Here is a 27918-nt window from a genome sequence, read left to right as displayed (position 1 = left end):
ATCATACCAGCATGTGTTGGTCATCTTCAACACATGGGGCATTCACATTTCAACTGAGCTAATAGTCCGGCTCTATTTTGAAGGTTTTGATTGGATTAGAATTGATTGAAGAATAGCATAATTGTAGGTACAACTAAAATAACTTCATTAGAATCAGTTGTTTGTTTAATTCCCTTCTTTTAATGCTGAAAATGATTGTGGATCATCTCACCTTTTACTAAAAACATTGTATAGTTCCTTTGGCTACTGGGTTGTCAGTCCAACCTTTCCCCCACTTTCCTGCATGTTTGCAGCCTCCAGTGACTTTTTTTTTGCTGTTCTCTCTGTTGCTCTGTTGAAAAGATTGATTGCTTTGTTCATCTGATGTTGGTTCATAAACTTGAACCTGTGTAGTGAAATGAATAAACGACAGCAGAATGAAGAGATTATTTCTTTAAAACATTACAAGTATGTACAAAAGAAGAACTGCCAACATGTTAAAAACAACAAACCCTTGAATTAAAGTAATCGGACATTACATTTAAAAAAAATCCGTAAGTTTCCTCTTGCAGAAGACATATTCATATCAGCAGCACAAAAAAGAAAAGACAACATAAAAGACAAAGCTGTATGTACATATTGTGTGGGAAGGGGAGGGGGGGTTAGTTCTCATCATGTGTAGAAATGGAGAGAATGTACTTAGTTTACAATCCCCAGGTTTGTTCTTTAAACCTGATTTTACAGTTTGTAACATCGTTTACAAAGATTGTTTTTTTGTGCCAGAAACAAAAGGTGTAGATGTCTCAACATATTATGCTTGCTTCCACTAAAACAAAAATAAAACTGTTGTACCGTACGTTTCTGGCAATGTCTTTATTAAACCAGTATTATTCAGATGCAAGTTTAAGGGCTGACTATCACTAAATCAAAGTCTGTACACTCAGCTGAATGAAGAGTGGCTGAAACAGATCTAGTGTCCAAAAGTTCAGTGATACTACTCCATGCCCATAAAAGTCAGTGTTACACACACACACACGCACACACACGCACGCACGCACGCACGCACGCACACACACTCATTTGCAGCATTTAAGTGGAATTCTGCAAATACAGATCTTTAGGTTTTTAATCTACAAATTTCATAAAACCAGGAATTCAGTTTTGTGAATTCTAGATCATATTTATCAGGATAGCTTTGGAAATGTATCTAAAGTTGTTCATGAAAAGGAATTGAGTGTCAAAAACACTGCAATTGTCTCTCCTACACACCTGTCCTACAAGTGTAAGTTAGTTTATATACAAATCATTATCTCACTGATCTCAAATCGAACTAAAGAACTAAAACAGAATTCTGAAAATTCTATTTAAGGGGAGAAAAATAACCTAAAAAGTCGTTTTTGGTGGAATTCCTCCCGAGTGTGTCACACAGTCACATCAGTGCTTTACAACAGGTCAGTTAGAACACATTCCCTTATAAACATTACTGAGAGTTTAACACATTAGCATCAACTGAACTGGCTGTCTGTCTTTCTCTTCTACCCCACATACAGCTGACACTCATTTGATCTTCAATGCCCTTTCACTGATGAGACTTACTGACTCTCAGCTCAAAGATAATTTGCACTTCCTGCCTCGGCTTCTTGATTGAAAAAAATTTGAAGTGAGATAAAAGAATCTTCAACTGTACCCTTCAAAACGCTTAATGCGTGTGAGGAGATGTTGACCCCTTCTGTCACGGCAAGCCTCTATCCGCTCTGATGAAGGCTTTTTTTGATCTCTTTTGTGAAACTGTGTTCATCTTGGTGCCCTTTTTGTCGAGGGCTGACGACATCGTAGCTGCTTTTTCTGTCCACTTTTTGCGTTGTAAATCCAAAAGTGTTTTATAGCATAAAGTTGCCTCGATGTCAGTTTGTTTCCCTCTCCAGGTTCAGAGGTTAAAGGTCAGGGAAGCGGCTGGGGTCTTCCTTATATTCATTGGGAATGGTAAAGATGGACTGATCAAACTCATCGTAGCGAAACTCCTGAAAAGTCACCGTGGCTGTGATTGTAGGAAAGACAGGGATGTCTGCAGGAAGAGCATGAGCAGAATTACAAATGACATCTTTGGAATTGTACGAGGCATGCTTTGAAAGTGACTGTGTTTGATTTTTGCAGCATTTTAAATGAGTAGGAGCAAATATTAAATTCCCTTTCAACATCTCCTTTAGTTTAGCTGATCATATATTTATTTTCTACCAATCAACCTTGCAGTGTTTGGTTCTTCATATAAACATCAACTTACCGAGTTTGACTGGAAAGCCAGGGGGGAGCTTCATCTGGACAAACTCCCTGAGTTTATTAAAGTGCTTGAATGGTGCAACGACCTCGAGAACGTTCAATAACCTGAAGGAGAACAAGGAACACAGGGTGACAGGTTAACTACTGACGACTAACAAATGAACCCATGGCTGAAATACAAATAAATGAGCACTTTTTGAAACTTTTGATATTTGTGTTACATTAAATGATTTCAATAAAACGACTAACACATTTTTCTACTAATATAAACACAAATCAATAACTGTCAACTTCACAGGAAAGAACTGTAACACATTGCAAACAAACAAACAAGAAGTTTATTTTATGTAAAGGAAAACATCAGTTCCAATAAACAAAACTTAAAATATATCACTTCCCTTTTAATCACCACTTTGCACACGCCAGCAGGAAAGAACTAGAGGGCATTTTGGCGGCGAGCTTTTTAAAAACAGTTTGGACGCCAAGTTAAAGAGAACACTCACGATTCAATGCCCAGAGGGAAGTCTTGACTCATGGCTATCGTGGCTTTAAAGTTTTTCTTGCTCTCCTTACAAACCAGCTCTCTGCCTAGATGAGGTGCTCTGTGGGGAGAGAGAATCATCAGACTGTTAGAAGAGCTTGAGGACGTTTTGCAGAAATCTGCCATTTGTCATATTTGACCAAGCATGTACGGTATTTATGAGTCCTAATATTTTATTGTCATTAAAGTAACACAATCTAATGTCTGTCATATTTCCTCTTGACAGTTACCCAACAAGACCTTAAAGTGTGAGATTTAACATTTTGAGACGCACATTTCAGCAGACACAGGTTTCTTACAAATCTGCATCGACTGTAGTCTACAATGTGTATGATAACATAAAATAAATAACTAAAGGAACCGGTAGCCTATTGGCTAGCGTGATCGCCCCCTGTACAGAGGCTGTGGTACTCAAAGCGGGCGGCCCTGGTTCAAATCCGACCTGGTGCTCCTTTCTCGCATGTCATTCCCCACTCTCTCTACAAACAAACTACATAAATAAATAACTATACTTTAACGATCTGTAATCTTTATAAATTATGATTACTATTTATTACAGGTTGACTTCTGGCTTTTTGGGAGGTATAATAAAATAGAGGTTTGTTTAAAAGGAGAAGTTTCTTCACTCAAAAATATATGTCTATGATGTCAGTTACATTATTTTCCTCGGTGGTCTGGCTCGACTTGTGAAATTCTCAAATTGAGGTGGTCAGAGATGAAGGTACCTACTTTCCATTGTCAGCAGTGATGTATTCTTCCCAGGATATAGTGTTGGGAGAAGGGGCGGTTAAAGACTGCCGCCGCACTGGCTGTGGAGCAAAGAGACAGAGACAAAGTTTGGATCTTAGACTCATCTTTTAAATGATGTGACTTTATGGTACTTAATAACAGACAAAAATGTAAGTAGAAGGAAACTCTTGCGCTTCAGCTGCTCCGCAAATGAGAGTCGGTGCTCTCAGAGAAGGACCTAACACGTTCAAATTATAAATCAATGGACTCCGTCTCTCGGGGAGAATTCAAAGAAAGTCCTGGAGCACATGAATCATTTAAATCTAATGTTTTTGGGGTGCAAAGGAGTAACGTTTTCGAGGCACTGCATCTTCCTCAGAGTCAAACCTTGACAAAAAGTGAATTTGGCACTGATGGAAAAAACTAAAACTGATGAGTCTTTTAACAGAGAATAGTCTAACATTAAGCTTAACCCATCTTTGTTCCACATGTGCAGTGACATGCACAGCCCCTGCCAGTAGAGGGCCCCACTACATCTATATATAGCTGGTTAGATAAAACCTAAAAGTCAATTTGGGGATAACAGGTGGATATCAACTTATTAAAAGAGAGCCAGCTGTAGCCTCCATATATCTCATGTACCCATTAATCCATCAACCCTCAGCTCAACATGAATGTTTGCTTTTCAGACTTTTCAGGCTTTTTTTTAATTTTTTTTTTTAACTGTTGCAGGAAAATCACTATATTCAGAATTAAAAGCAGGACCAATGTTACTCGGCTTCACAGAAAAGATTATTTTCCAGTTATTAAAACGTGTGGTTGATGGAACTAAAGACAAACTATGTTAATTCTCCCGGAAAAACAAAACCTTGCTTTCCTTATTCCTTCTCTTGGTGTTTTGGAGGGAAGACTTTCCACCTCATATCAAATCATCTAAACATCCTCAGGAAAATGACTCAGCTTGGTCTTCCCGACTGAGCTGTGGAGTTCTCCTTCAGCGACAGTTTATTTTAGGATGCGACAGTCTGTTCTCAGAGAGCCTGAACTGGGATGAGCTATTTCCTGTTCCTCCTAAAATGGACTTTCTCCTAAAATGAACCTGCTGTTCTTGCCAGTTTGTTGCAAGCTATGGTTAAATTAAATACGATAACTAGGGCAGAATAATGGGGATGAATGGGGTGGCTGATGGGACACCTGACTTTGCCAAGAGTCGGCTGTTTGTAGTGCGAATAAAAACGGAGACAAAATCTTCATCCCCACTAGCACAGCAGTCATGACAGAAGTGTTTTGGAGTTTTCACTGTGGGCTTTGGTCTTATTAAGAGCTCTCTTTCACACAGTGTGTATTGGCTCTGGCGTGTTGTTGTGACGAGGACAGAGTACACACAGCCTGCCGAGGCACCGATGTGCTGGTATGCCGGTCCTGCCCCTCCATCATTCCATGGCACCAGGGGTTTTAGCCTTCATCCATTTGATCAATAGTGTCAAGCTCTTTCTGAAATCCTCCCCTGCGCTTCCCTGTGTCCACAGGCACAAAGCTGACCTGCTACTCCCTTGCTGTGGTAAACACAGCTACGTCACTGCAGCTGCTTATTTTCCTCTCGCTGCCTACCCTCTAGGGTGGGAGGAGAAACTATTTCCACATCGACACCCTCAAAACACAGCCGGTTCACTTTCACCATGAGTGGGCACTGATTCAAACAAGTGTAAATAGACTGACAGACAACAGAGGACACTGTGATGACACAAGGCCCAGCGCAGAACAAGGGGGGAGTCTACATAAAAACATCTATTGAGTGTTGAGAGGCATTGTCTTTGCTGTGCAGCTGGCTTTCTGTTCAATGTTTAGACAAAGGCTTAGAAAGCAAACTCTGGAATATACTGTGCTTAGGGGACGGTGAGTGTGAGAGTCATCCCTGTGAATTAAGTGCAGCGGTGTAGCTTTCACCACTAGGCAGCAGTGCAGGGACTGATATCCATGCATGGTGGATGAAGGGTGGGGTTGAGCTGTCTCACAATCAAAAGTGTCAGGGAGCTGGTGGTTCTGCCTCCATGTCAATAACAAGTAAAATATCAAAGTGACAACACGGGGGAGTCAGACAGGAACTTTTCCACACAAAAAAAAAACATGCAGAGTTGAGCGACAGAGTCTGACAGGAAGTCCATGCTGGCTCTACAGCATCTATCTTTGATAGATAAGGCAGTGGGAACTGTGAAGTTTATTTAGTCTGAGACTCATGTCCTACCCCAAGGTTCCAGCGGGACAGGACAGTTTCAGGACTGGACTGGTGGTTACGCTGCAGGTGCAAGTAAACATGATGTTCATCCACATTTTGGTACTTAACCTTGCTTTTTTCTGTTTAAGTTAAAAACTATAAATGAGCATTTTGTTTTCTGTTTTCAGCAACACAATAATCACCATCTTTTATTCTATTGTATACTGAGAAAACATCCAAACACTCATTTGAAAACCTGAATGTCTTCCACTATCTGTAACAGGAAACGGCCTGATTGAACCTGTACAAAAGCAAACAGGACGGGATATGCTGATATGTACCCATCTCACTCACACCAGGAGGACTTGACTGCGGTACAAGAAACATTTTAGGCAACTAGAGCTGTACTGCAAAAAAGTTCCTTCTCTACATGCATGTTGTACTTTCTGATGGCTAATGGACTATCTGGTCCAAGTTTGTAGGACACTGATTGATCAAACACACATGCTGTAGGAAGTGCAGCTCATAAACTGCTTCATCATACTACAAGAAATAACCAAATGCCACTGGTATAACTATTTACGACGAGGAACAGACTTTGATATTAAACATAGGAAGGGCATTTGTGTTCCTAGTTTTAGTTTGTCTGCTTCCAAAGTTCATGACACAATTTGGTGAGAAAGGGCTCTATTTTCAGTACATGACGTGAACACCATTGAAGTACAGATTGTAAGCAGAATCTGCCACATACAGGCACTGCAGGAGAATATGATGGTTTCAGCATGGAAGCAGGATGTTTGGGATGTGTGCTGCATGTGGCCCCTTCAATTACATCTTGGGTAATGACTGAGGGGGCTGTTAATTTGATTCTCTGGTGAAATAGCCTCCTTTCTACTCCCATCACACTACCCAAATGACAAGTGATAATCGGCCATATTTGATTCCTGACTCACCTCAAAATTCTGCTCTATGAGATTCCCTCCCTTGCTCAGGCTCTCCATGATGGCTTTGTTCCTCAGGATGTCCTCCTCGCTCAGATGCTCCCGTCTCTTCCTGGACTCCAGCACCAGGCCATTCACAGAGTAGAAATCAGCCAGAAAGTTCCCCACACGCTCCTGGAGGGAGAGGAAAACGTTAGATAAGACAACATCTTCCCTTGTGTGGGGGAAAAAAAAGGAGCGAGATGACAACAAGTCATACCAAATTAACTCATTCAATGCCTTGAGACCCTTGCCCTGTCTGTGTTGCTATGAGCCTATCGCCTGTGGTTCCATTTTGGGGAAACCACTGACGCTTCTCTGATTTATTCAGATTTATGAGTTATGGCCAAAAACACATGAAGAAGAGTTTAAAAAAAGAAAAACAAGTTTCTAGATCTGTTAATAGTAATTTGAAAGGAGTAGAGAGATTCACGTTTTGGTTCTTTTAAACACATCCAACACAATATCAGAGAACTGCCAAGTAATTAAAATATTTCATCACTTAAAATCAGAAAAGTCAACAGTCTTTGTTCCTTTAGAGTAAACCTGATGAAAACTGTGACATGCAATGTAATGGTATGTTACACAAGTTATGTACGTTACCCAGCCGGATCAAACACAGATTCTCTTTAGAAAGCAGTGACAGTGGAGATAATAATTATGATAATAACAACAAATCAACTACAACCACTGACACCCACCGTCTTGTCTTCTCTGAACAGCCAGCCGGTCTGCGCCCTGGAGAAGGTGATGGACTTGGTGGAGAGCGTGGCAGAATACACATCGCTGCTCATCAAAATATCCACTTCCTCCTCTGTCTCCATCTCTGACTCCTGAACACACACACAGGACAGTATTAGGAAACAAACAGAAGCATCAACACAGCCACAGAAACTCAGTGAAAGGATTTATCTATTCATGAGAATTCTTAAAAAACGTAACTAACTTTTTGAACGCACTCAGACACGAGTCAGGAGAGAAGAGAAGACACAAATGCACGTAATGGAGTTTTTAACAGCAAACAGCATAGATGGAATTTTAGTACCGGGGAAAAAAGAGATGTGCGAAATTGTGGTGTGTGATAAGTTTTCTGTTTAATGTCTAGTTACGTATATATTGTATATATATATATTTATTTTTTTTAACCACAGGAGAGGTACAACACGTGGGGTTAGGATCACACATCTAGCTTACTACTGATAAAACTGAAAAGAGCAAAAACTGCTCATCTGTTGTTCTCTTCAACCAAAAGTTTCATGATGTAGAAGAGAATAAAACATTAACAATGATTAAGTAAAAAAACATATTCAAATATTCGTAATCTAAAAATATTCTTAAATCCTTTTCAAGGCAAAAAAAAACACAACAGAAAGTGTGCCAGTTTTGACCTTTAATATGCGAGCAAATGCTGCTTTGAGTTGTTTAAGCTCATTTGACACATTTGACCATTAAACTGTGCGTTGGTCTATACAAGGCACCTGGACATATTGAGTATAACTCTGAGAAATAATGGTGCCAATTTTCTCTATTTCCCGACGTGTTTTTTTTTTTTTTTTTTAAAACAATGAATCAACAAAGTACTTGGTAGATGATTTTGAGATGAAAGAATTGTCTGTTGGTTGTGATGCACACTGCAGACTTCAGGAGGTGCAAGTGAGTCTGTAGTCTGTAAGTCTGATGTCAGTGTCTCGCTCACCTCATGGTGTATCCGCTGGTAGACCTTCTGCTCATTGTCCAGCACAACGAAGGACTCGGAGGGGATGGCGTTACCGTTGAAGATGAAACTGAGGTCGCCACGCTGACACTTCATATCTGAGAAGTCTATTAAGGTAGTGTCCAATCTGTACAAAAAGAGACGCACAAAGATGCCCATACTGAGATTAGGTTTATTGTGGGAAATTAGACAGTTGAAAAAGGGAGACAGCAGGAAAAGGGAAATAGTATGACAGCAATAGAGCTTCATCCAGTTTAACACTTTAAGACACTTGCACACATAGGCGGTAGGGAAAATAGTGTGATGACCATTGCACATTTGCTCTGAAAGTTTACAGGCAATGTTTATGGTAATCATTGCCATGGGAGACCAACCGTGCGGTTCAAGATTTTTTTTTCCCCCCAACTCTGATAAAGTTTGTAGTCCTGGAACGAGGCACGACAGCAAAGAGAATCACTGATGTTTCTTGTGAAGACCAGACACAAAGTGGTAGGTGCTGTGGGTAGGTATGACAGGCCCTGACACACTGTAGCACATGAATGTAAATGAACTTTGCTGTGACAGTTTTTCCTTTCTTTCATTCCCTCTCTCTGTCTGTATCTCTTTCCCTTTTTTTTTTCCTTCCCTGAAACTCCAGGATAATAAGAGGGCATTTTGAATACCAAATTAGACAGCCTGGAGCAGTTTTAGAGAATAATGAATAGCTCCACATCAAGGATATCTCATCCAGGAACAATACGCAGAGACACAAACACACCCTTGCCTGCACTCACTTCTGTCTTCAGTTGAAGGTATTATGTTATCATACCCAAATATAGATGAATCTGTGTGTACTAAGGTCTGCTCTTGTTTATCGCACATGTACCCCTGCTATAAGTCTAAAATCCATGCGTTAATGTGTGCATATGCCCCAGCAGTGAGTGCCTAGTGTTAATTTATCCCCACAAGCGAATCAACACGCTGCCTATCCACTGTTGTGTCAGCCTTCGTAAGAGTGTCACAGATTTCTGCTGATGCCCTTTGTAAGCAGGGGAGGAAGCAGAATACACACTACTGTAAATGTCCTTCAACAACGCTCTGATTTAAATAGAAACACAGAAGTAAAAGATCGGTGCTCAGAGGTACCGCTGCTCCGTTTCCTCATACTGCCAGGCACTGATTTCACACCCTAGTTAACCAAGGAGGAGGATAGGAAGATACAGAGAGCAGATAGAGGAGAGGTTGTTATGTGCAGGGAAAGATGGCATATTAATAAGAATGCGTTAAAAGTGCCATGCTAGAAGTTTTTTTTTAGTTATTTTTTGGGAATGATATTGTTGTAAAACTGCCTTTTTTTCTTTCTTTGTCTCAAGAAATCACACATTCACATTTGTGGACAGGACTTGCCTGATGTTGATGCCCTGCTTGTAGATCTTACACGCGTCTGAAGGCAGGATTCTGGAGAGCAAAGGCACTGCAACATGAAAAGATACAGTTAGAACATGTGAAACAACAGCTAAATTTAGAAAGTACACTCAATAATGAAAATCACCATCGTCTTTAAAGCCACGGAGGCATGCAGCTCTATAGACTAGAATTGGCCTATAAAGTGTAGTCGTGCAGGCAGTTACATCTTTAATAGCTCACCAGGTTCAATCACACTAAAGTAGAATAGAAAAATCCCCTGCTGTTGCTTTTGCATAAAGATGTATTTTCCCTCCCTCTGATGATATCATATCCATGTGTGTGTTGGTTTGAAACATATTCTACTCCAAGTAGAGAACTCTTTGGCTCTCTAACCTAAAACAAATGAAAACATTTTGACAACTGTTGCCACATCAAAGCCTTTTGCATCTTCACAATTTCCATTTACTATTATGCAACTGCTTTACATTTATCTTCTATCGTGCCTTTATTGCATAACCTTGCCCACCTTGTCAATAATTTACAAACACACAGTGAGTTCAGCTGGTGCACACTCTGGGGCCAGACTTGTGCAGACTAACCAAAAGCTGCTTCACCAGTGAGTAAATACATGTAATCTACTGTTACCCACTATGTGTCCTCTGTAACAGTCCACCAGGACATGGGGTGTGTTACTGAAGTGAAACTGGGGAATATCTGCAACGAACTAATGCAGATATTGCTTACATTTCTTACGAATAAAAACAGACAGATTAGGAGAAGATGTGTGAGTTTTGGTCTAGAAGTAAGAGTTTGTTTTTAGCCTGTGCTCACTGTGAGTCAAGGTCCCTTTGTGCAGAGATCAGCGTGCTCTTACCAGACAGACAGTGATACATTCCATCATATTTTCCAGCCTGCAACACCTTGACTTTTGTTGGCGTTTCAGACTAAATTCTAGTCCATTTACAGGAACGATAATGACTATGAAACAATGTTTTCCATAGTAAGAGAGCAGGAGATGATGCTTGACTCACCCCAGCTTTGGAAGTCCCAGTGAAGCTCCAAGTAGAAGTCTCCAAGCTGCAAATGACAAAACATACAACATTTCAATCTCAGGTAAAAACAATTAGGGTGAAGATACAGGGCTATTTGTTTTGTAGCTGGCTTTTATCTGCATGCAGATAAGCTATACTAAAGCTTTACTAATTTTACAAACTTGAAGAAGAGAAATCCAGATTATTTAGCAAAGCTTCTCCGTTTGCAGAGAAGGCTTGACTGCCTGATTATCCTGTGAGGTGTCTGGAAGGCACCAACAGATTTTTGTCATCTCAACTGATGGTCTCAATCTGGCCTCTTAATAATGATGTCATGCTGATGAAGCTTAAAAAGAATCTCATCCTTGGCTCATCGGCGTCATCATCATCCAGGAAGAAATACATCCCCTCACTGCCATGACTGACTCAAGCAAATTAATGACAACTTGTACATTAAGGCTCAAGGTGGAAATCCACTAAACCAAGCTAAATGTACCTCTGACCTGGAGCTGACAGCTGACCTGGGAGTAAAAACCGCCAGATGATTATGACATACATATGCTCTGAAAAGCATATATGCCTTTAAGTGCATGACAATTTAAATGTAAGTGTATGTTGAACATATAGGCAGACAGCTGCAAAATAAATCTGTGCATAATAACTGTGACTTTGATGTCTGTCAGTAGCTACTTGTTTACAGTGTGTGTGTGTGTGTGTGTGTGTGTGTGTGTGTGCGTCTGTACTTATGACGTCAGACCAGACAGCTGTAACAGCACTTCAAGGTGTCACTTAGGCTCAAACCTCACAACTTTAAATCTGTCATGGTAATAATGTTGTGTCTGTGTGTGTATACTGTATATGTGTGAGTGTGTGTCCCTCCTGGCTTTACTTTGTTGTGATGACAGTCATATGGAAACGAAAACTTGACTGATCTAGGAGGGATATTTGTATATATGACTGTGTAGTTTGTTTAGCTGAATGCAATGAAAAAGAATGAGAAGTGGGAGGTTCTGATGAGCAGAAAAAAACAAAGCATTAAGACAAAAGGAGCAGCACTGATAATACGATCACATTTTTTAAAAAAAGCATTTACTTCTTTCAGGGCTTTCAGCAGCTTGGGCCTCTTGTCCTCCACAGTCTCCCTGGACTGTTGCTTCAGCTTCCTCAGTAGTGCTGTGACTGAAAGGCACAGTGAAACAAAAGAAGAAGAAAGACAAGTGAGACCAAAAGCATGAACAGTAAGCGAGCTTTCAGCAGCTTAGGGGGAAAAAAAAGCAATGGCTGAAGAGATTTTTTTATTCCAGAGAAAACTGTTGAACAGTTGAATGGAGAACTGCCGTTTGTTTCCCTACTTTAACATCTAAAAGTGAACTTTGATTAACATTTTGCTTTACTGCATCTGATTTTAACACTTTCTCCAAGATGAACATTTAGAAATGTCATCAACAACTTGTTTTTTCACTGTGTTGCTTGATTTTTGGCAAACTTCTCTACATGACATGAAAGCCAGTCTCCTTAAACCGTGACGAGTTGTCCTGCACACTGACAGAAGCCGCTCCTAACTGATGTTAAAATAATGAGTAATAATGTTAACATAATGAAAGAAGGCAATGAAAGAGTGTTATCTTATTGCTGGACCATCCTTTATCCACCTAAATCATCCAAAATTTGACAAGAACTTTATTTATTCATATCACAAAAATAAAAAATGTAGCTACATGAATTAAGCAGATTAGTGACAGTTCTGATTTTGCCTCTCTTACTCATCATATGGGCTGTGGTTTGAATTTTACAGGAGCACATATTTTCTGTATGAATCCACTGGAAGTCACCTCCATTATCACAGGAGCAGCCTCGTTATGCTAATCCTAGCAACAATGACACATGCTAAAGGCACAGATCACGCAGTTTACAGTAACGACGGCTTTAGGCTCAGAGATGTGCCGACTTCCCGGAGCCAGATGGGACACTCCCGCCTGCATCGCACCAATCTCCGCACGCCGCCTGCAGGGATCAAAACGTTCCAGGGAGTTCAAAGGGAACGAGCCTGCCAGATATGGAGCTGCCATCTAATGAGCTGCGCCTTTAACCTCCTTAATGACCTAGGGGAGAGAGAAGCTCGCAGGAGAGACTTTAACCATGGCGGGTCACATTAACAAGCATTCAAAGCTCTTCAGCCCATTGGCTGCAAGAAATTGTCATGTTTGTGGGAAAATAGGAGGATTCACACCCAACCAGCAGGCATTTGTTTCATGGCTAGTTGCTGTTGTTTATAGGGGGAGTGCATTACTCACTGACATAATTGTGCAGCTTTGATAATGCCAGATGGGGATTAAATGATGACATGACTGTGCCACTAATAAACTAATGGAAACAGTAAGAAAAAAAATAAAGAAATCTGCTTTCACACCCATTTTATGTGACAAGGAGCTTTGTGGACGTATGCCACCATCATAAGCCTAGCTAGCTCCTGCCTTCTATGTGGTGAGTCAACATACACAAACCTGTTCTTCACAGTGTCTTACTGCTGCTCCCTATGAGGCAGCACAGGAGGGGGCAGTGATGGTAAAATAAGGCCAAATGAAAGCTCAGCCACGCACACATGGATACACATGACGACACACGCGCCAATTGAGACAGACACAAGTAAAGGACCAGGGTGTCTCTGCGGCCCGGCTTAGTAATGAGTGTGGACAAGCTCTGGACGGGGCTCCTCCTGATCCTCGCTGCCTCTCAGTGGGACCAGGAAAAAAAAAAACTGCAATCCAACCATCTGGCCACAGACCACCCAGCCAACACAGGCTGAGAGACTGACGCTGATGGCTTTAACGCTAACCCGAACTGGCTCTCCATGCTGGCGCTAACTCACCCAGATACTGATTAGGGCACCGTCCTGGCAGTAATTAGGCGAGTGATCTCAGTAATTTTACCCCTGCACATAAATGAAAAGAGGCAGCTTCAGGACAATTTTGCGTCAAACTCACTACCACGACAACACAGCTTCCATTTTAACAATTCAGGCCTGAGATCTAACTGGAGGTTTGCTGCTGCTGCACAGATCTGAAACCATCAGTATTGATTGACACAGGTACGTAGTGTGGAAATGCACAACAGGCAGCAGCTAGAAGGACACCTGATCATAGTGATGCTTCAACTTAATAGGCCATGGTGAATACATTTTCCAAGACATTTAAAAAAAAAAAAAGAGTCAAATTCAATTAAATGAAGATAACCCACAACATGTGGAATGCAGTGCTCTTAATATCATTCTAAAATCAATTCTACCAGCTTTTAAAAAGTATATATACATGTTTTGAGGAGGAAAAATACTTCAGGAGGATCTGGTCTCCTCAGACTTCTAGTCACAAACATGGACCACAAATTGTTTTCATGTAACCCTCTCAGTTTTAATGGAAAATGACATCACTCTGCAATGAAAGCTGCAGTATTTGAGTTACAGGCCAGCAGCCAACATACAGTGTGACAACAATATAATGACTGACTGAAATGCTGCTGTTCACTGGCTGTACTGTAAAAGCCAATTTCCCATCTTTGATTGTTAGAGAATAACACCTTAATAGGAACAAAGCTTCCTATTATTTTCTAAACACAACCCAAATGGAACTGTGTTCACAAAACATGAAGAGAGATAATCATTGGTTTTAATGTCACATGACCTCAGGACATAGAGACACAAGATCTCTTCATCGGTTGTGTTTTTAAAATGTTTCTTTTATATATTGTTTGTAATTTTAGAATTAGGCAAGAATGAGCGAAAGCAAGCAAGCAAGCTGTTCCCTGACTAATAAACACCAACTCGACTGTGACACCCTTTTAACAAGCTCCTGAAGCTGACAACCCAGCTGTGTGGAGGACAGAAATAGCTCTTATTGAGCAAAACAAAATGAGAAAAGCTATTTCTGAGCCACATTTGTGCTTCCTTGTTCAAATGAAAAGCTGTTTGTAACACAGCTCAGGTGACAAATACATTAAATCACAACACAATATAGGACGACATCAATGGAAATTAGTCCAGAACAGAAGCTAAAAATGGTACACAGTATTTTTCTTATTCATCTCATTCAACAAAATGTTCGCTTTAAAAAAAGACAGCTTTATATAAATATATTGCCAAATACTGCAATGCACACTGCTTTAGTTGGATAATGATATATGATTTTTTAAATAAATTTTCAGCACTTTCCAGGCCTGGACGTTTTGCCTTACAATAACTCAAACAAAGCTCCCAGGTTTTGATTCCCTCACAGACTTGACTTACACTGACTCAGCTCAAACTGAATATCTAACCAGGCAGGACTCTGCAGGGTAAATCCTTTAACATAACTCCACATTTATTGTGCTGAATGGAGGAAACAGTCAGAGTTTCCTTCAGCAACGTTCCTCTTTTATGACATCGAGGTAGCCAGGTTAACTTTTATGGAAGGAACACAAAGTGTTATCTTTCTATAAATTGCAGACTCAGCATGGCCTAGATTAGCTGTCACAAAGGGGCTCTTACCAGTGTTTTAGAGCAACGTTAAAAAAACAAATAACACAAAAGAGGGTCAAACAGCAATGACAGTCCCTTTCAGTGATGGAGTTTTTGATTCAGTGAAAAATGGCTGCAGTCCTCTTCCCTCTAACCTTACACTCTTTAAGGTCTCTGAATCACTTTATTCCCATTCTCCATATGGTGTCTGGAACCTGAGATGACATTAGAAAGAATAACTTCTGCATCTTTAAATGAGAAGAGCCTTAGTAACCTTACATCGTAATATAATCTTATGGACACTATATTTAATGAGTTTTATGTTTGAAATGCGAATCATTATTTCCTATATATTACAATATTTTAATTTAAGATTTCTGTAATTTCTAATATTTATTTGAACAATATCCAGACACAAGACTGTAGCCAGATTTTTTCCAATTGGTAAAAAAGTAAGAGGTGTGCTCTTAACTCAAACACAGTATGTGTCATGCAGTTGCATCACATGACGGTCTGTGCAAGCTAGACGTGGTGAGGAGGAACTGACAATTGTACCAAAAAATGGTACTCCATTAGAGGCTAGAGTCAATAGAAACACTTGTAAACCTGCTAAGGTAAGTAAGAGGCATTAGAGAGTTAATTAGAGGAGATGCAGTCAATGGAGACGCTTTAAGCTGCCTCCCTGTATGATTGCTTAGTGTTGGTGCCAAGTGGCTGTGCTAATAAGCCCATACTCTTTCATCCTAACAGCCGAGCACTTAAAGTGAAGTTGAAGATTTTAACACGAGCCTTTCAGCTTCACTGTAGCCGATTTATAAATGTCTCCATGTGACATTGTACTTTGTGCAGGAATAAGGATACACACAACCTAGCAAAATGGGGGCACATATTTCTTGGATCCCTGTTCGTATATATTGGTAGGACTGATATAATAACAGTATTTGGCGGTTAAAGGATCAATTAAGATAATAAACAAATAGTTGTAACATAGTTATAACACTGGCCCTTCAGCCTGCGTGTAGTTTAGTAGCAGTTTAGCTCAACACACTTAGTACCTGTAAAACCTAACATGATAATATCACTGAAATAAAAATGAGTTCATGTAACAGAAGCTATGTATTTGAGAATAAATGCACAATACTTAGACAATATCAACCTATTTGTAATTTAAGTTTGAGCTTTTGTGAACTGTGGGTTGAAAACAAAGCCAGATGGGGGCCTGAACCTAATCAGCCTATGAGGAGAGAGAGAAACGTCTAATGAATTGCCTTTCATAAGAGCACAAAGCCAGAGGGCCTTGAGGAATGTCCCCTCACTCTGAGGCACAAAGGAGGCAGGCCTGCATCATGACCGCGCTTGGACTCAGCAGCGTGGAAGAATGTGCAGAGGCAACAGTTGATTTGCATCTGTTGATCAGAACTTTTCTTCCCTTCATCACAGTTTTTCATACAAGAAGAACCCAAACTGACGGACAGCACATCAACTTTATGTTAGTGTGTTACAGCGGTGGTAGTACTGCTGGAGTTTCAGTGAGTCACTTACTCATTTGTCGGTCTCCATAGCTAATGGCCTCGGCAAGCGGGCTCCATCCCTGAGCATTCTTCACCTTCACAGGTGCATTGTGGGCCAGCAGCAGGTGGGCACACTCTGTAAGAACGACAAGAGGACAATCAGGGGCGAACAACAGCTTGATTTATTTTTCTCATAACTGACGCAAACAAGACACAAATGAAAAGTATGCACACAAAAAAAACAGCAGCACAAACAACACTGGAGAGGAAAGAGAAACATATTTACATAAATATGCGCTTTCCAAACATGACTCAGTCATCCCAATACAAAGGTCTGTTTGTTTTTAGTCTTAGGTGCAGATTCGGGGGAAGAAGGGATGGTGCTTGAGCACATTCAAAGTGAAGTTTACCTGCAGTGAACCTGTGTGTGTTGTACAATAAGAACAGCTAATCTGTGGTGTAGTGACAACCAGTGATCTATCTAATGAGTTTCTTCTCTGACCGCATGTAACAATCCCAGATGCTCCTTTCTGCTTAGAGGATGGTTATATACAACTTAAGAGAAAACAGAACACATAATAGCTTTTGAAAATATTCAGCCATAAAAATGTCAAATATGAACATGCCTTGCTTTACTTGTGGTGCTGAAAAAAAAACCTGTGAGAGCGCTGAGGCGAGGTCTGCAGTGCATTATTATCATTGCTAACCATGTTATTGAGGACTTGTGGCAGACTTTCCTTCTGCAACAAGAATACAGGTGGGCAGGTGTCTTTTTTTTGTAAGAGCGCTTGATTATTGATTGCAAGTGGGTTGTACAGAGAATTCCAAAACATCTGGCACAAGATTCTCCCATTTAAATCCTCCCTTAGGTAAACTGGAGGTGTCTGAGATGATATGAACTCAAGCAATCGCCCCTTTTGACAAGGGCAAATCCATACTCATGGCCTAAAGTGTGCGACTCCTGAAAAGAAGAGGAATAAATACGTTCAACAGAAGATTTGTGTTGTTACCAAAAATGTGTTTTTAAGGGAAAAACTTCAACTCACAATACAAATACACATTTGTATTTCTCATGTCCTGATTCTAAACTTCCACAAACCCGTACAAAACGCCCACACACACAAAAATAATTGGCTTCAAACATGCACAGGTGGACAAACCTGTTTAAACACTTAACGCTTTAAACATCCTATCACCCGGGAGTTCAAGAAGTTGGGGACTAATGAGCTCCTACTTGTCATCAACTTTGATGTTGCTATGGTGACAAAACAAGCCCAAGAAACTAATTGTAACTGCATGCCAACACTGTGCCACATTTTCAAGCAATGAACCAACCAGACGCAAGTGAAGGACACTCTTGCTGGTTTTACTTTCTGCTTCCTTTCTCTACACAAACTCTGCTGCACACCCTCAGTTTTTACTGATCACACTTTTATCACACACTCATCTGACTGGACTTGGAAGTATATTTTGAAACACTTCTTGACCGTCCTCTGCTGTTTAACATGCGATAATTACTGAAGAAGTTTCCTTCAGCATGTGATCAGAGTTATAAAAACAGTCCTCGTCTTATATGGGGACAGATTGTGTGTTGGATTGAGATGACAGCTGACCCATTAACTGCAGAGCCATATGAGACCAATGGTTACACAACACTCTCTATCCTACTTTAGGGCCTATACTGCTGTAAAATGAGCGAGGAATCACAGGAGTTACATGTCAAACTAAACAAAAAGACAACCCAGAGTAACTATCCGGGCTGTTCTTTAATTCCAACTGCGGGAAAGCAGCCGAAAAGCTTTATCCCCTTCTCTGTGGCGAGCTCAGCAGTGGGCGCAGCACAAAAATGTCTTCACTCGCACCATTTCAACAAACTACAGCCAGCCAAAAATGAAGCCATGGAGTTCCGGCTCCGCTGTCAGTTTTGTCTTGACATCATTCATTATAATGTTGGCATCAGTGCCAGTTGCTGCCTCAGCATTGGGCAGTCGCAGACAGTCACAGGCCCTGAAAGCAGCAAAGCACTCAAATGTAAAGCAGAAATGCTAACTGCTGAGTGCATATGTAGGACGTTCACTTGATAGCAAAGGAACTTTATTACAGCTGCCTGTTACACTTCCTTTAACGTCATTTTAATGATCATGTAGGTGGTCAAAAGTCACAAAGAAGCTCTCCATTCATACACTCCTTCATGGCAATCCTTTGAGTCAACCCTATTAGTCATGTGAACAAAATCAAACTGGTTACAGCCCACATGTTCAGACTTGTTTCAATGCTAAACATCAGAATGAAAGCTATTAAAGAAATGCCTGAAGTAGTTTACACACAGAGCCAGAGTGTCACACAGAAACATTGTCAAATAGTCTAAAATACCAAGTCCCCCCCCCCCCCTTCCTGGATCTGGATCTACATACACTCTCTGTTTTATTAATGAGAAAGAGGCCAGGGTCTCATACATTCTTTATGACAGAGAGGAATACATTTTGAAACTCCTAATTAAACACTGTATCCACACAACAAAGAGGAATACGGCTGTAGCAAGTGTAGGTATACACGAAAAAAAATAGAGCTTTCAGGCTATATTCTTTACAGAGACAATTAAAAGCAACATGATCCTGCTCATGTACTCTCCAGCTTTCCTTACGGTGAAAGTGTGGAAAAAGAAAATGAGAATGAGACAAAGACAGGCCGAGGGGAAGTCCTTGTAATCACACGAGGGGAGCAGCTGAGGTTCAAAGACTTCGCTCATGACTCGTCTGAATTTGATTTCTTTTAAACTTCTGCCCAGTTCTCCCCCTGCGTGATCTGCAACTTCAAGTACTGAACTCAGAAATGTGACTTCTTTAGTACGATTGGCAAAAAAAATCGCCCGTATTTTTTCATGCTTTAATTAAATAAGGAAGCAGTGTTGGCTCTAGGAAAAGGGGGATGTAACTGCTAAGTGCTTCACTAAAAGCCTTACATCGGCAGACGAAAAAAAGAAAGAAACAGACCTCACTGTGTTTATGTATTAGTGTGATCCGTGCTAGGTCTTGTGGATGGAGCTGCTGATAACAGAGGTTGATGTCGAGTGCTATAGCGCTCGCTTTCCGATGTAAGCCTCCCCTCGGGCCTTTGACCTAAATATCAACCTGCTAAATCCAATGATTGTGTAATAATAATGACAACATTCAGCAGATATACATTACATAAGCATGGAGGGAACAGCCAGGCCAAGTGTCCTGTACAGTGAATCTGCTAGCCTGTGGTCGGGCCTTAGCCTTTCAGGAGTAGAATGTCCAGCTTTGAGTATTTAAACAATACTGATGAAAATATTGGAAAGATTTGAGTCCTCACTGTGTATGGGAAAAGGTATTTTACAGCAGCAGGGACCATACCTTACAAGTCATCTGCCTATTCTTAAGTCATTTTCTTTACTTTCATTCAGTACTCACAGATAACAAAAATAAAGTATAACTTCCTCCACAAAAAAATGAAAAGCAGTTTTTTGTGTATTTTTATTAACTTTTTAAAGCTCTTTGTCCTACAATACATTTACGTTAATCAAATGTAATTTGTAGTTTTTGTAGTTGTTGCTTCTCTGTACTTTTCGTGTAGGAAGCTGAAAAAGAATAATCAAACTTCAGCTCACTCATTTGAATCGAAAAGAGAGCCGCCTGGATACATTAACATTTAGCCTATAACTCATTAGCTTGGCTGGCTTTCCAATTCGACCTGGCACGCAGTGGTGAAAGTATTGATAAAAGAACTCTCCCTCTGGGTCTCTGGGTTGATTGCACATGCAGGAGGTGTACAGAGGTGCTGCTCTAGTCACTTACTACTTGAATAGAGGAATGAGAGAGGCAGTGCTGGGATGGAGAAATAAAGTGCTAATCTAATGCTTCACTGCGTGCATTGGCTACAGATGGAGCGCTTGTTAAGAGGCTCTGTGGGTTGTTAAAACCCCGACATCACCACCCATTCTCATCTGGGCTGGGTACATCTGTAAACAGGCTTTTTCACTCACTTCCTTTCCATCGATCACACACACTCAGTGACCGAATCAAACAGGAGTTGAGGAACAACATTGGCACAGTTCCTGAGGTTACTTACGTTGTTTTTTCTCAAGACAGAATTGCGGTTACTGTGAGCATAATGAGAGTCTAATGTCCACTCTTGCTTTAACTTGTTACTGTTCTATAGGGACAGCCTTTTAAAATCGTGCTTTAGCCTATCAGATAAAGACTTTTCCTGTCCTGGACTGGCCCATAGGCTCCACTGATCACTAGATTTATTCTCTCTTTATTCTCTTCTTCTCTTTTGCAGCAATGGGAGCTGATATCAAACCTCTGGGGGGGAAAAGGGAAAATAGTGTCTTTCCTTTGAGGACACGGCAGGTAAAATTCTTCAGGAGATTACTGTGTCATGTATAGAACTCTGACCGTGGTGTAACTGTTAAATGAGAGCTGAAACCGTATAATTTACTGTATTTCAGGGTTTCATTCCAAGCAGAGGAATTCAGCAGTTGCTTCAAATTATGAGTCATATAATGAGTATTTAATTAATAGAAAAAGTAACTCATGGTTGGTTGGTTGGTTTTATTAACCCGTCTTAGTTTGAAATATATTTGCTTACTTCATAGACTGTTTCTCAAGAATTGACAGACGCCCTGACGAAGCCCATTAGGCCTTTTCTTTTATTGAAATGTTTATGTCATTCTTAAATCCACAATTGCCAAAAATCCTTTGCTCATAACTTTTACAATACACATTCACCTCTTCTTTTCCTTATACTGTTTTAAGCTCTCTATATTTGGGTTGTGGAGTTTTGGTCGGACAAGGAGGAAAAACATATGAAAAGGTCTGAGATATCTCAATAACAGATAACAGATTCTTAGTTCACAGAAATATTTTTTAGATTTAGCAGCAGCACAAAAAATGTCCCTGTAATAGCAGTGGACACTCAGCATGATAGATTTTTCCTCAAATAAATATTAAGCGTGGATAAAGCATTATGGTTTGATGTGATGTGCTCAGTTGTTACCTTCAAGAGAGCCGGGGAAGATGAATTTTCTCAAAATAATTTTGCGTAGCAATAACAATACTAATGCTCTCTCCTAAGTATGTAGTCCTGTATGTCATTTGCATTGGCAGAACCCCATTTATAAGACGTGAATTGTGCTGTTAGACAGTACTATGTCTTACCTGTACAACAGATTAAATCAAATGAACAGCGTCAAAGATACGTTCATTCGCAGCCTTGTAAATCACACAGACATTCAGCTGTACAGACAAGAGCATTGTCCTCTCCATCCCATCAGACCAGCCACACCCTGACTATGATCTCATGCTGTAGCCTTCAGCCTGTCTGGCCTGAGTGTCCCTGGAGGACGGGGAGGCTGTTCAGTCAGGAGATAGGCAACCTCATTAGAACAATCGATTCTATAGCGTCCCATCCGCCACTACACTTGGTCCCTCGCAGTCTGAATTACCAATAGGCAGCAGCGAAGCCTTCACACACACGCGGGGCGAAGGGAACTGAACTGTGTCAATGTGAAATCAATTGAAACCTGCGCTCGAATGAGAGACACTAAACAAACATGAACGTGCAGTATAAGTAACCCTATGCTTTGCTGTGAGCCGGCTGCAAAAACCAGGGGGATTAATTTTTCAAAAGCATGTTCTGAAGACTCCTTGTGATATTTAATGTAGGCATCGCTTCACTGAGGGGCAGTGCATTAATATTTGATGCACATGCTTTCAACTAAAAACAAATCCATGAAACAACTTCTACAAAGCTTTGACATTATGACATATGTAATTAATATGACAGATTGTTTTGCTAGGATTTGTAAAAACACAACTTGTACCACTTTGATTTTCAAGTTGTTGTTTTTTTTAAATACTCAGTGCTGTATCATTATCAGAATGCTTTGTGCCATTTCTATCACAAGACACTCCCCCACCCCAACAAAAAAATAAAAAATAAATACTATGAATATAAAAGTAACTCTTTAATAAATAACAGCGTAAAAACCAAATATTGTGGAACCTGAAAATTAAATGTCTAATCTCTACACTAATGATCTAATTTGCCAGATATAAACCCATTGAACCAGAGGTGGAACATTTCTCAGAAGAGACCGTAGCCGCAGAGGGGATCCTATTTCTTGGAGAATCATCAGTACCTAATCCCCACTAATTAAATATGTTCCGATAATTCCTATAATTGTATTAAAAAGATTTTTTTTTTCTTGCTCAATCTCAGTTTTCATCATGGCTATAATGCACAAACCAAACCTCTTTATTCATGCAAGAGAATTTTGATGTCTGGGATTCGTGTAGCGGTCTGTGACAAATGTCTGGTAGTGGTGCCGGACAAATGCACACACAAAAACAAAGACATCTAAACGATACACACCCACAAACACACAAAATAAAATAAATTAGAAAACATAAAAGACACGCAGAGTCTAAGACGGATTTGTTTGAAATGCAGAGACAGAGAGAGAGGAAAATAAACCACATGGAGGTGAATCTTTGGAAAATGACTCACCTTTGTGCCCCATCATGACAGCCAGATGCAACGGTGTGTTTCCTATAGGAAGAGCAAAAAAAACAATGAGGTCGTGGACTGCATTTGATTTTCACAATAAGAGAGGAGAGTCTGTGACAAGCACTGTCACACTCTGAATCAGTTAGATGGTTAAACTGGGAGGCAGAATCCACTAAATTCAAAATGACATGGTAAGTATTTTTTGTGCTCCAACCGTATCAAGCAATATTATAGTCTATTAACCTTCGGCACCCACTCACCACCCTCCAAAAAGATGGAATTTAACTGACTGCATTGCATATTCAGAACCATGAAGTAAACACTGAATAGTAAGAAATACATTTAGGGAAAGTAACATTTAAGCCAGGTTTGGATAAACTCAGGTTTTTCTTCCCAGGCTGTCAAATGTGCCTCATAAGCTTTTGGAAAATCCCTCAAGAGGAAGCCAATATGCCCTGTCAGCTCCTTCAGGCTTCTCTTCAAGGAGAAGAGTGGTGGGAAGGTATCCAAAGTAAAGAGGGCCAGCCCTGTAGAAGCCCTGATGAGGGTGAAACAACAAACTGGGGATCTGCCAGCGGTTCCACTTTACATTGTGATAAACTACAAAAGGTAGGGCAGTGGTACAACTGAGACTCCATCAATCCTACCTGCAGGTCAGGTTTCTCTTTCAAAATTATTCCCCCTGAAATTGTGACATATCTGTCTCTGAAACTTTTGCCGTCATTTAGCTGAGGTGAAGGGAATTGTATTTGCTTACTTAAAGTAATTTTCCTGCAAAATATCTGTGTTTGCTAACTCTGGATAAGCCAGTCCTTGCTCTCAGTGGGTTTTGTTGCGATTCTTTCTCCAGTATTAGATATAAAAGGTTCCATAACTTTTAAGAATCTATAACACAAGTATCAGTTTTGATATTAAATTGTTTTAATTCTGTTTAGTTTTTTTTCAATGCGAGAACTTTCCCTGTGTTACTGTTAATATCAATTAAATTAAATTAGTTAAACTTACTAGGACAGAGAAGCAACTAAATAACTATTTAGATTTTATAAACGATTATTATTTCAAAAAATATTTATCTGAAAAATCAATGATACGGCTAGTGGTGGCTTCGTGCTCATTTTCTACTGATGGTTTTTGACGTCGATGAAATAAATAAACACAATAAACACACAAACTGCTGCTGCAGAGACAAACAAACCTTCAACACGCTGAGCAAACATTTTAAATGACAAAAGTTGAATTCCTAATATAACACAGCAGGAGGCAGAAGTCCTGTTTGACACCAGGTTTTATTACATCAGGTTTTACTTGAGAACAAACCACATTCCAGTGCTGACACTGAGCTCAAGTAGGCTACAGGCCAACCTTTTTTTTTTGGTACGTGAACCGGAACAAAACAAGTCTGTGCTTTTGTAAGTTCAGGGGGGGGGGTTCTTTAAACATGGTGGTGTTAAGTTATGTTATCTGATCAGACTTTGCACTGCAGGAGAGGTCCTATCAGTCTCCCAAAAAGAACCCCTGTCTTTTAGACATGGAAAAACCTAAGATGATCTCCCCCAGGGTGCGTGAGACTAATTCAGATGATGAGGGATCTCAAAGTTGCACAAGAGAGAGGGGACTGGAGCCTCTGAAAACCGTAATTCTTAGACACCTGTTTCCCTGTAGGATCAGATTTGATGACATTTTGAAGTGGTGGAATCACAACAATTTCTCATTTTGGTATCAGTTACCCAGGCCTACAGTGGCAAAGAGAAGCCTCGCCTTTTCCTCATGCTGCTGGAGACTGATGGCCTATTAGCCGACTAAAACTAAGCTTCATCAGACCTTGAAATTGTGGAATCATTATGATGGATTTTGGGGTTTGCTGAGAAGCTGACAAACTCACCATGGACGTCCTTTTGGGTGATATTCTGCGTCCGTATGAGCGATGACAGGCGTCGGACGTCTCCTTTAAACACACACTCATGCACCGGAAAGTCCTGCCCGGTCCGGATGATGGGGTTTTTGTTATTGTCATCGATGACTTCTGACGATGACAGTGTGTTGGTGTTGGCGTTAATCTGCGACTGCTGGTGCTGCAGCTGTGTGGATGAAGACTTGATTAACTTGTGATTGCTGAAGATTTTACTCGCTCTGCTCTTGTTGCTCGTCTTGGAGGCGGTGAACGTCCCGGTTGCAGCCTCCTCGTCCGGCTCCAGTAAATCCTCGTCCTTGCTCGGCCTGTGGTCCTTGCGCAGGGAGCGGATCTTCTCTCCGGTCATTTTTTTTTTTTTTTTTTTTTTTTAAACAGGTGAAGCTGAAGGAGCAGAGGGTGTCGTCTCTGACCCTCCGAGCGACCTGATGCGATGAGCCAGCTGGAAGTCTCCTCGCAATCGCAAACACTGCAAATTGTACAACATGAAAAACACTTGCCCTTTAGCCGCACAGATAAAAAAAAAAAAAAAAGAAAACGTATGTTCGAAGACAAGACCGGTAGAAGCTCCCGGTGAACGGTTTACACAGAAAACAAACACTTTGCTATCCTCATACCGTCCAAAGCTGTCGTCACTTATTGGTTGCTCTACAACATAAGCGGCTCCAGTTGACTACTAAGGAAGATTCGACGCTTCCGCTCCGTACTATCGCGAGAGTTCAGGAAAGGTTACTAACAGTCACTTGCAAACACTACTCCTCCTACTACTCATTCTTTTTTTTTTTTAAATATATTTTTATTGAAGGGTTTTTAAATTAAAACAGAAACAGGCAATGGGAAAAAAATACAAGGAAAAACTCTAAACATAAATTATTCAGAGGCTATATGTTCCCAACCCTGCATTTTATAAATTCCTGCCTGTTTATATATGTCTCTAAATACATACATATACACAAATATATATATATATATACATGCACTTACTCACATACATATACCCATCCTCACACATACATGAATACACATACTCAAAGTGCACATATACAGTATATACTTACATACACATGTGCCGACCATATACATACATTATTATTATCATATTCCCCTTTTCTTTTTTCTTCTTCTATTTTTTACTCCTACTCATTCTTATCGAAAACCAATGATGTGAAGTTGCAAAGAGGGCCTAAGTTAAACAATTAAGAAGTATCATTCATATAAGGAAATTAAATAAAAACAACAACTGTAGTGTCGTTTTTTTTCTGGTATTTTAAAAAGACAGAATTATGCGGTTTGGTTCACATATGGGACTACTCGTTTTAGGCTATATCAATTAAGGGGGTTGGGTTTTTGTATTCTGATCATTTGGTTAAATAAAAGTTCCAATATCTACAAGTTTACGCTATAGTAAAAAAAAAAGTTGAAGTATAGTCAGAATTTATCAAGCATCAAAACGTGAAGAGCATGGCCTTAGATATTTTGGAGAAAAAAAGACAAAAACATTTCTCAATTAAATGTAGGAAATCAAAAGTTTAAAGCATACAAACAAAAATGCTTAACACTGCCTCCACCTGCATGGGTGCAGTGCCTGAAAGGTTGCTTTAGTTTGGTTGATTTACTTTAGTCTCTGTTCATTTTTCATTAAGTTATCCTATGCACACTAACAACATAAAGTGATCAAATATGAGTATCTTTCAGAAATCAGACTTTTACTAATGATCATGTTACAAACCCGTCTGTCGTTAATTGGTCCATTATTGTCTTTTTGATAACACGACTCTGTACATTAGTGTAGGCTATAGATACAAATAAAAAAAAAGTCTGATTTTCTTCCTCTACATTTAATCTAGGTAGACTGCTTTGTTCTCAACATAAAATATGTTGCCATTGCACAACAAGTGGTCTATTACAGTGAAACTTTTATATATAGAGTATTCAGTTTGATAATTGTACAAGGTCCATGATTTATATTTTATCATAGCCTCTACAACCATGTAGATTGTCTATCATGTCTTTTCCCTTCGTTCCTCAATATTTGTTCTTATGTGTGAGTTGTCACTTGGCTTCATTCTCAAGGAAGGTGTGTTTTAAGTGTTACTGAAGAATACGTTTAGCTGTAGACAAGCCAGGGTAGAACTGAGTTGTAGTGATATCACAGAGTCAGAGTAGGCCCACAGAGCTCGTCCTCCCCCTATGGTACAAGAAAGGAAACACAACTCAAATGTCTGCTTTTGTGTGGCTACCGCGAGGAACGATAATGCATGGATTTCAATGTAACATAGGCACTATCTCAACCAGAACTATTGCGGTGATGAACAATAGTTAAACGTCAATAATCTATTAATTAGGTTAACACTATTATTATGTCAGGATTTAGTTCACTCTCAGGGTGGAGCGTCTAGCACAGTAAATATTGGTCTAGTCCACTGTTTACTCCTCTCTAGCTGTTCTTTCTCCGACTAAATTCCCTAGAAGTAGGCCTACAACCCGGACTCTCATCGTCCTCAAATGCATCGCATTCAACAACAACAACAACAACAACAACTGTCTTTCATTTTAAATACTAAATAAAACTGATATAAACACTTGGGTGGTAACTGCGGTAAGAAGCCTTTCTTGTCCGCCA

General features: G+C 40.1%; 1 protein-coding gene across 1 annotated transcript; it reads right to left on the bottom strand.

Annotated features, from left to right (window-relative positions):
• Positions 1–417: 417 nt before the first annotated feature.
• Positions 418–25951, bottom strand: LOC132965425 (ankyrin repeat domain-containing protein 13C). Its single transcript, XM_061033728.1, has 13 exons — positions 25269–25951; positions 23387–23428; positions 16884–16988; positions 11946–12031; positions 10853–10898; positions 9822–9888; positions 8418–8562; positions 7423–7554; positions 6695–6856; positions 3527–3606; positions 2760–2858; positions 2261–2361; positions 418–2044 (listed from the first exon to the last, which is right to left on the bottom strand). Exons 1-13 carry the CDS (start codon positions 25642–25644, stop codon positions 1914–1916), a joined length of 1572 nt encoding a protein of 523 aa, XP_060889711.1. The 5' UTR covers positions 25645–25951; the 3' UTR covers positions 418–1913.
• Positions 25952–27918: the final 1967 nt, after the last annotated feature.

The sequence above is a fragment of the Labrus mixtus genome, chromosome 3 (assembly GCF_963584025.1).
Source record: "Labrus mixtus chromosome 3, fLabMix1.1, whole genome shotgun sequence".
Classification (NCBI taxonomy): domain Eukaryota; kingdom Metazoa; phylum Chordata; class Actinopteri; order Labriformes; family Labridae; genus Labrus; species Labrus mixtus.
The sequence above is the reverse complement of the archived record's forward strand: the minus strand, read 5'-3'. Positions and strand labels throughout refer to the sequence as shown.

Bases quoted from the DNA above. Each gene is read 5' to 3' on its own strand.
- LOC132965425 (XM_061033728.1), bottom strand. From the start codon at position 25,644: ATGACCGGAGAGAAGATCCGCTCCCTGCGCAAGGACCACAGGCCGAGC. The intron at 3,607-6,694 runs GTGAGTCAGGAA...TTTGCTCCACAG, and splicing joins TCATAGAGCAGAATTTTGAG to CCAGTGCGGCGGCAGTCTTT. The intron at 2,859-3,526 runs GTAGGTACCTTC...CTCTCCCCACAG, and splicing joins ATCACTGCTGACAATGGAAA to AGCACCTCATCTAGGCAGAG.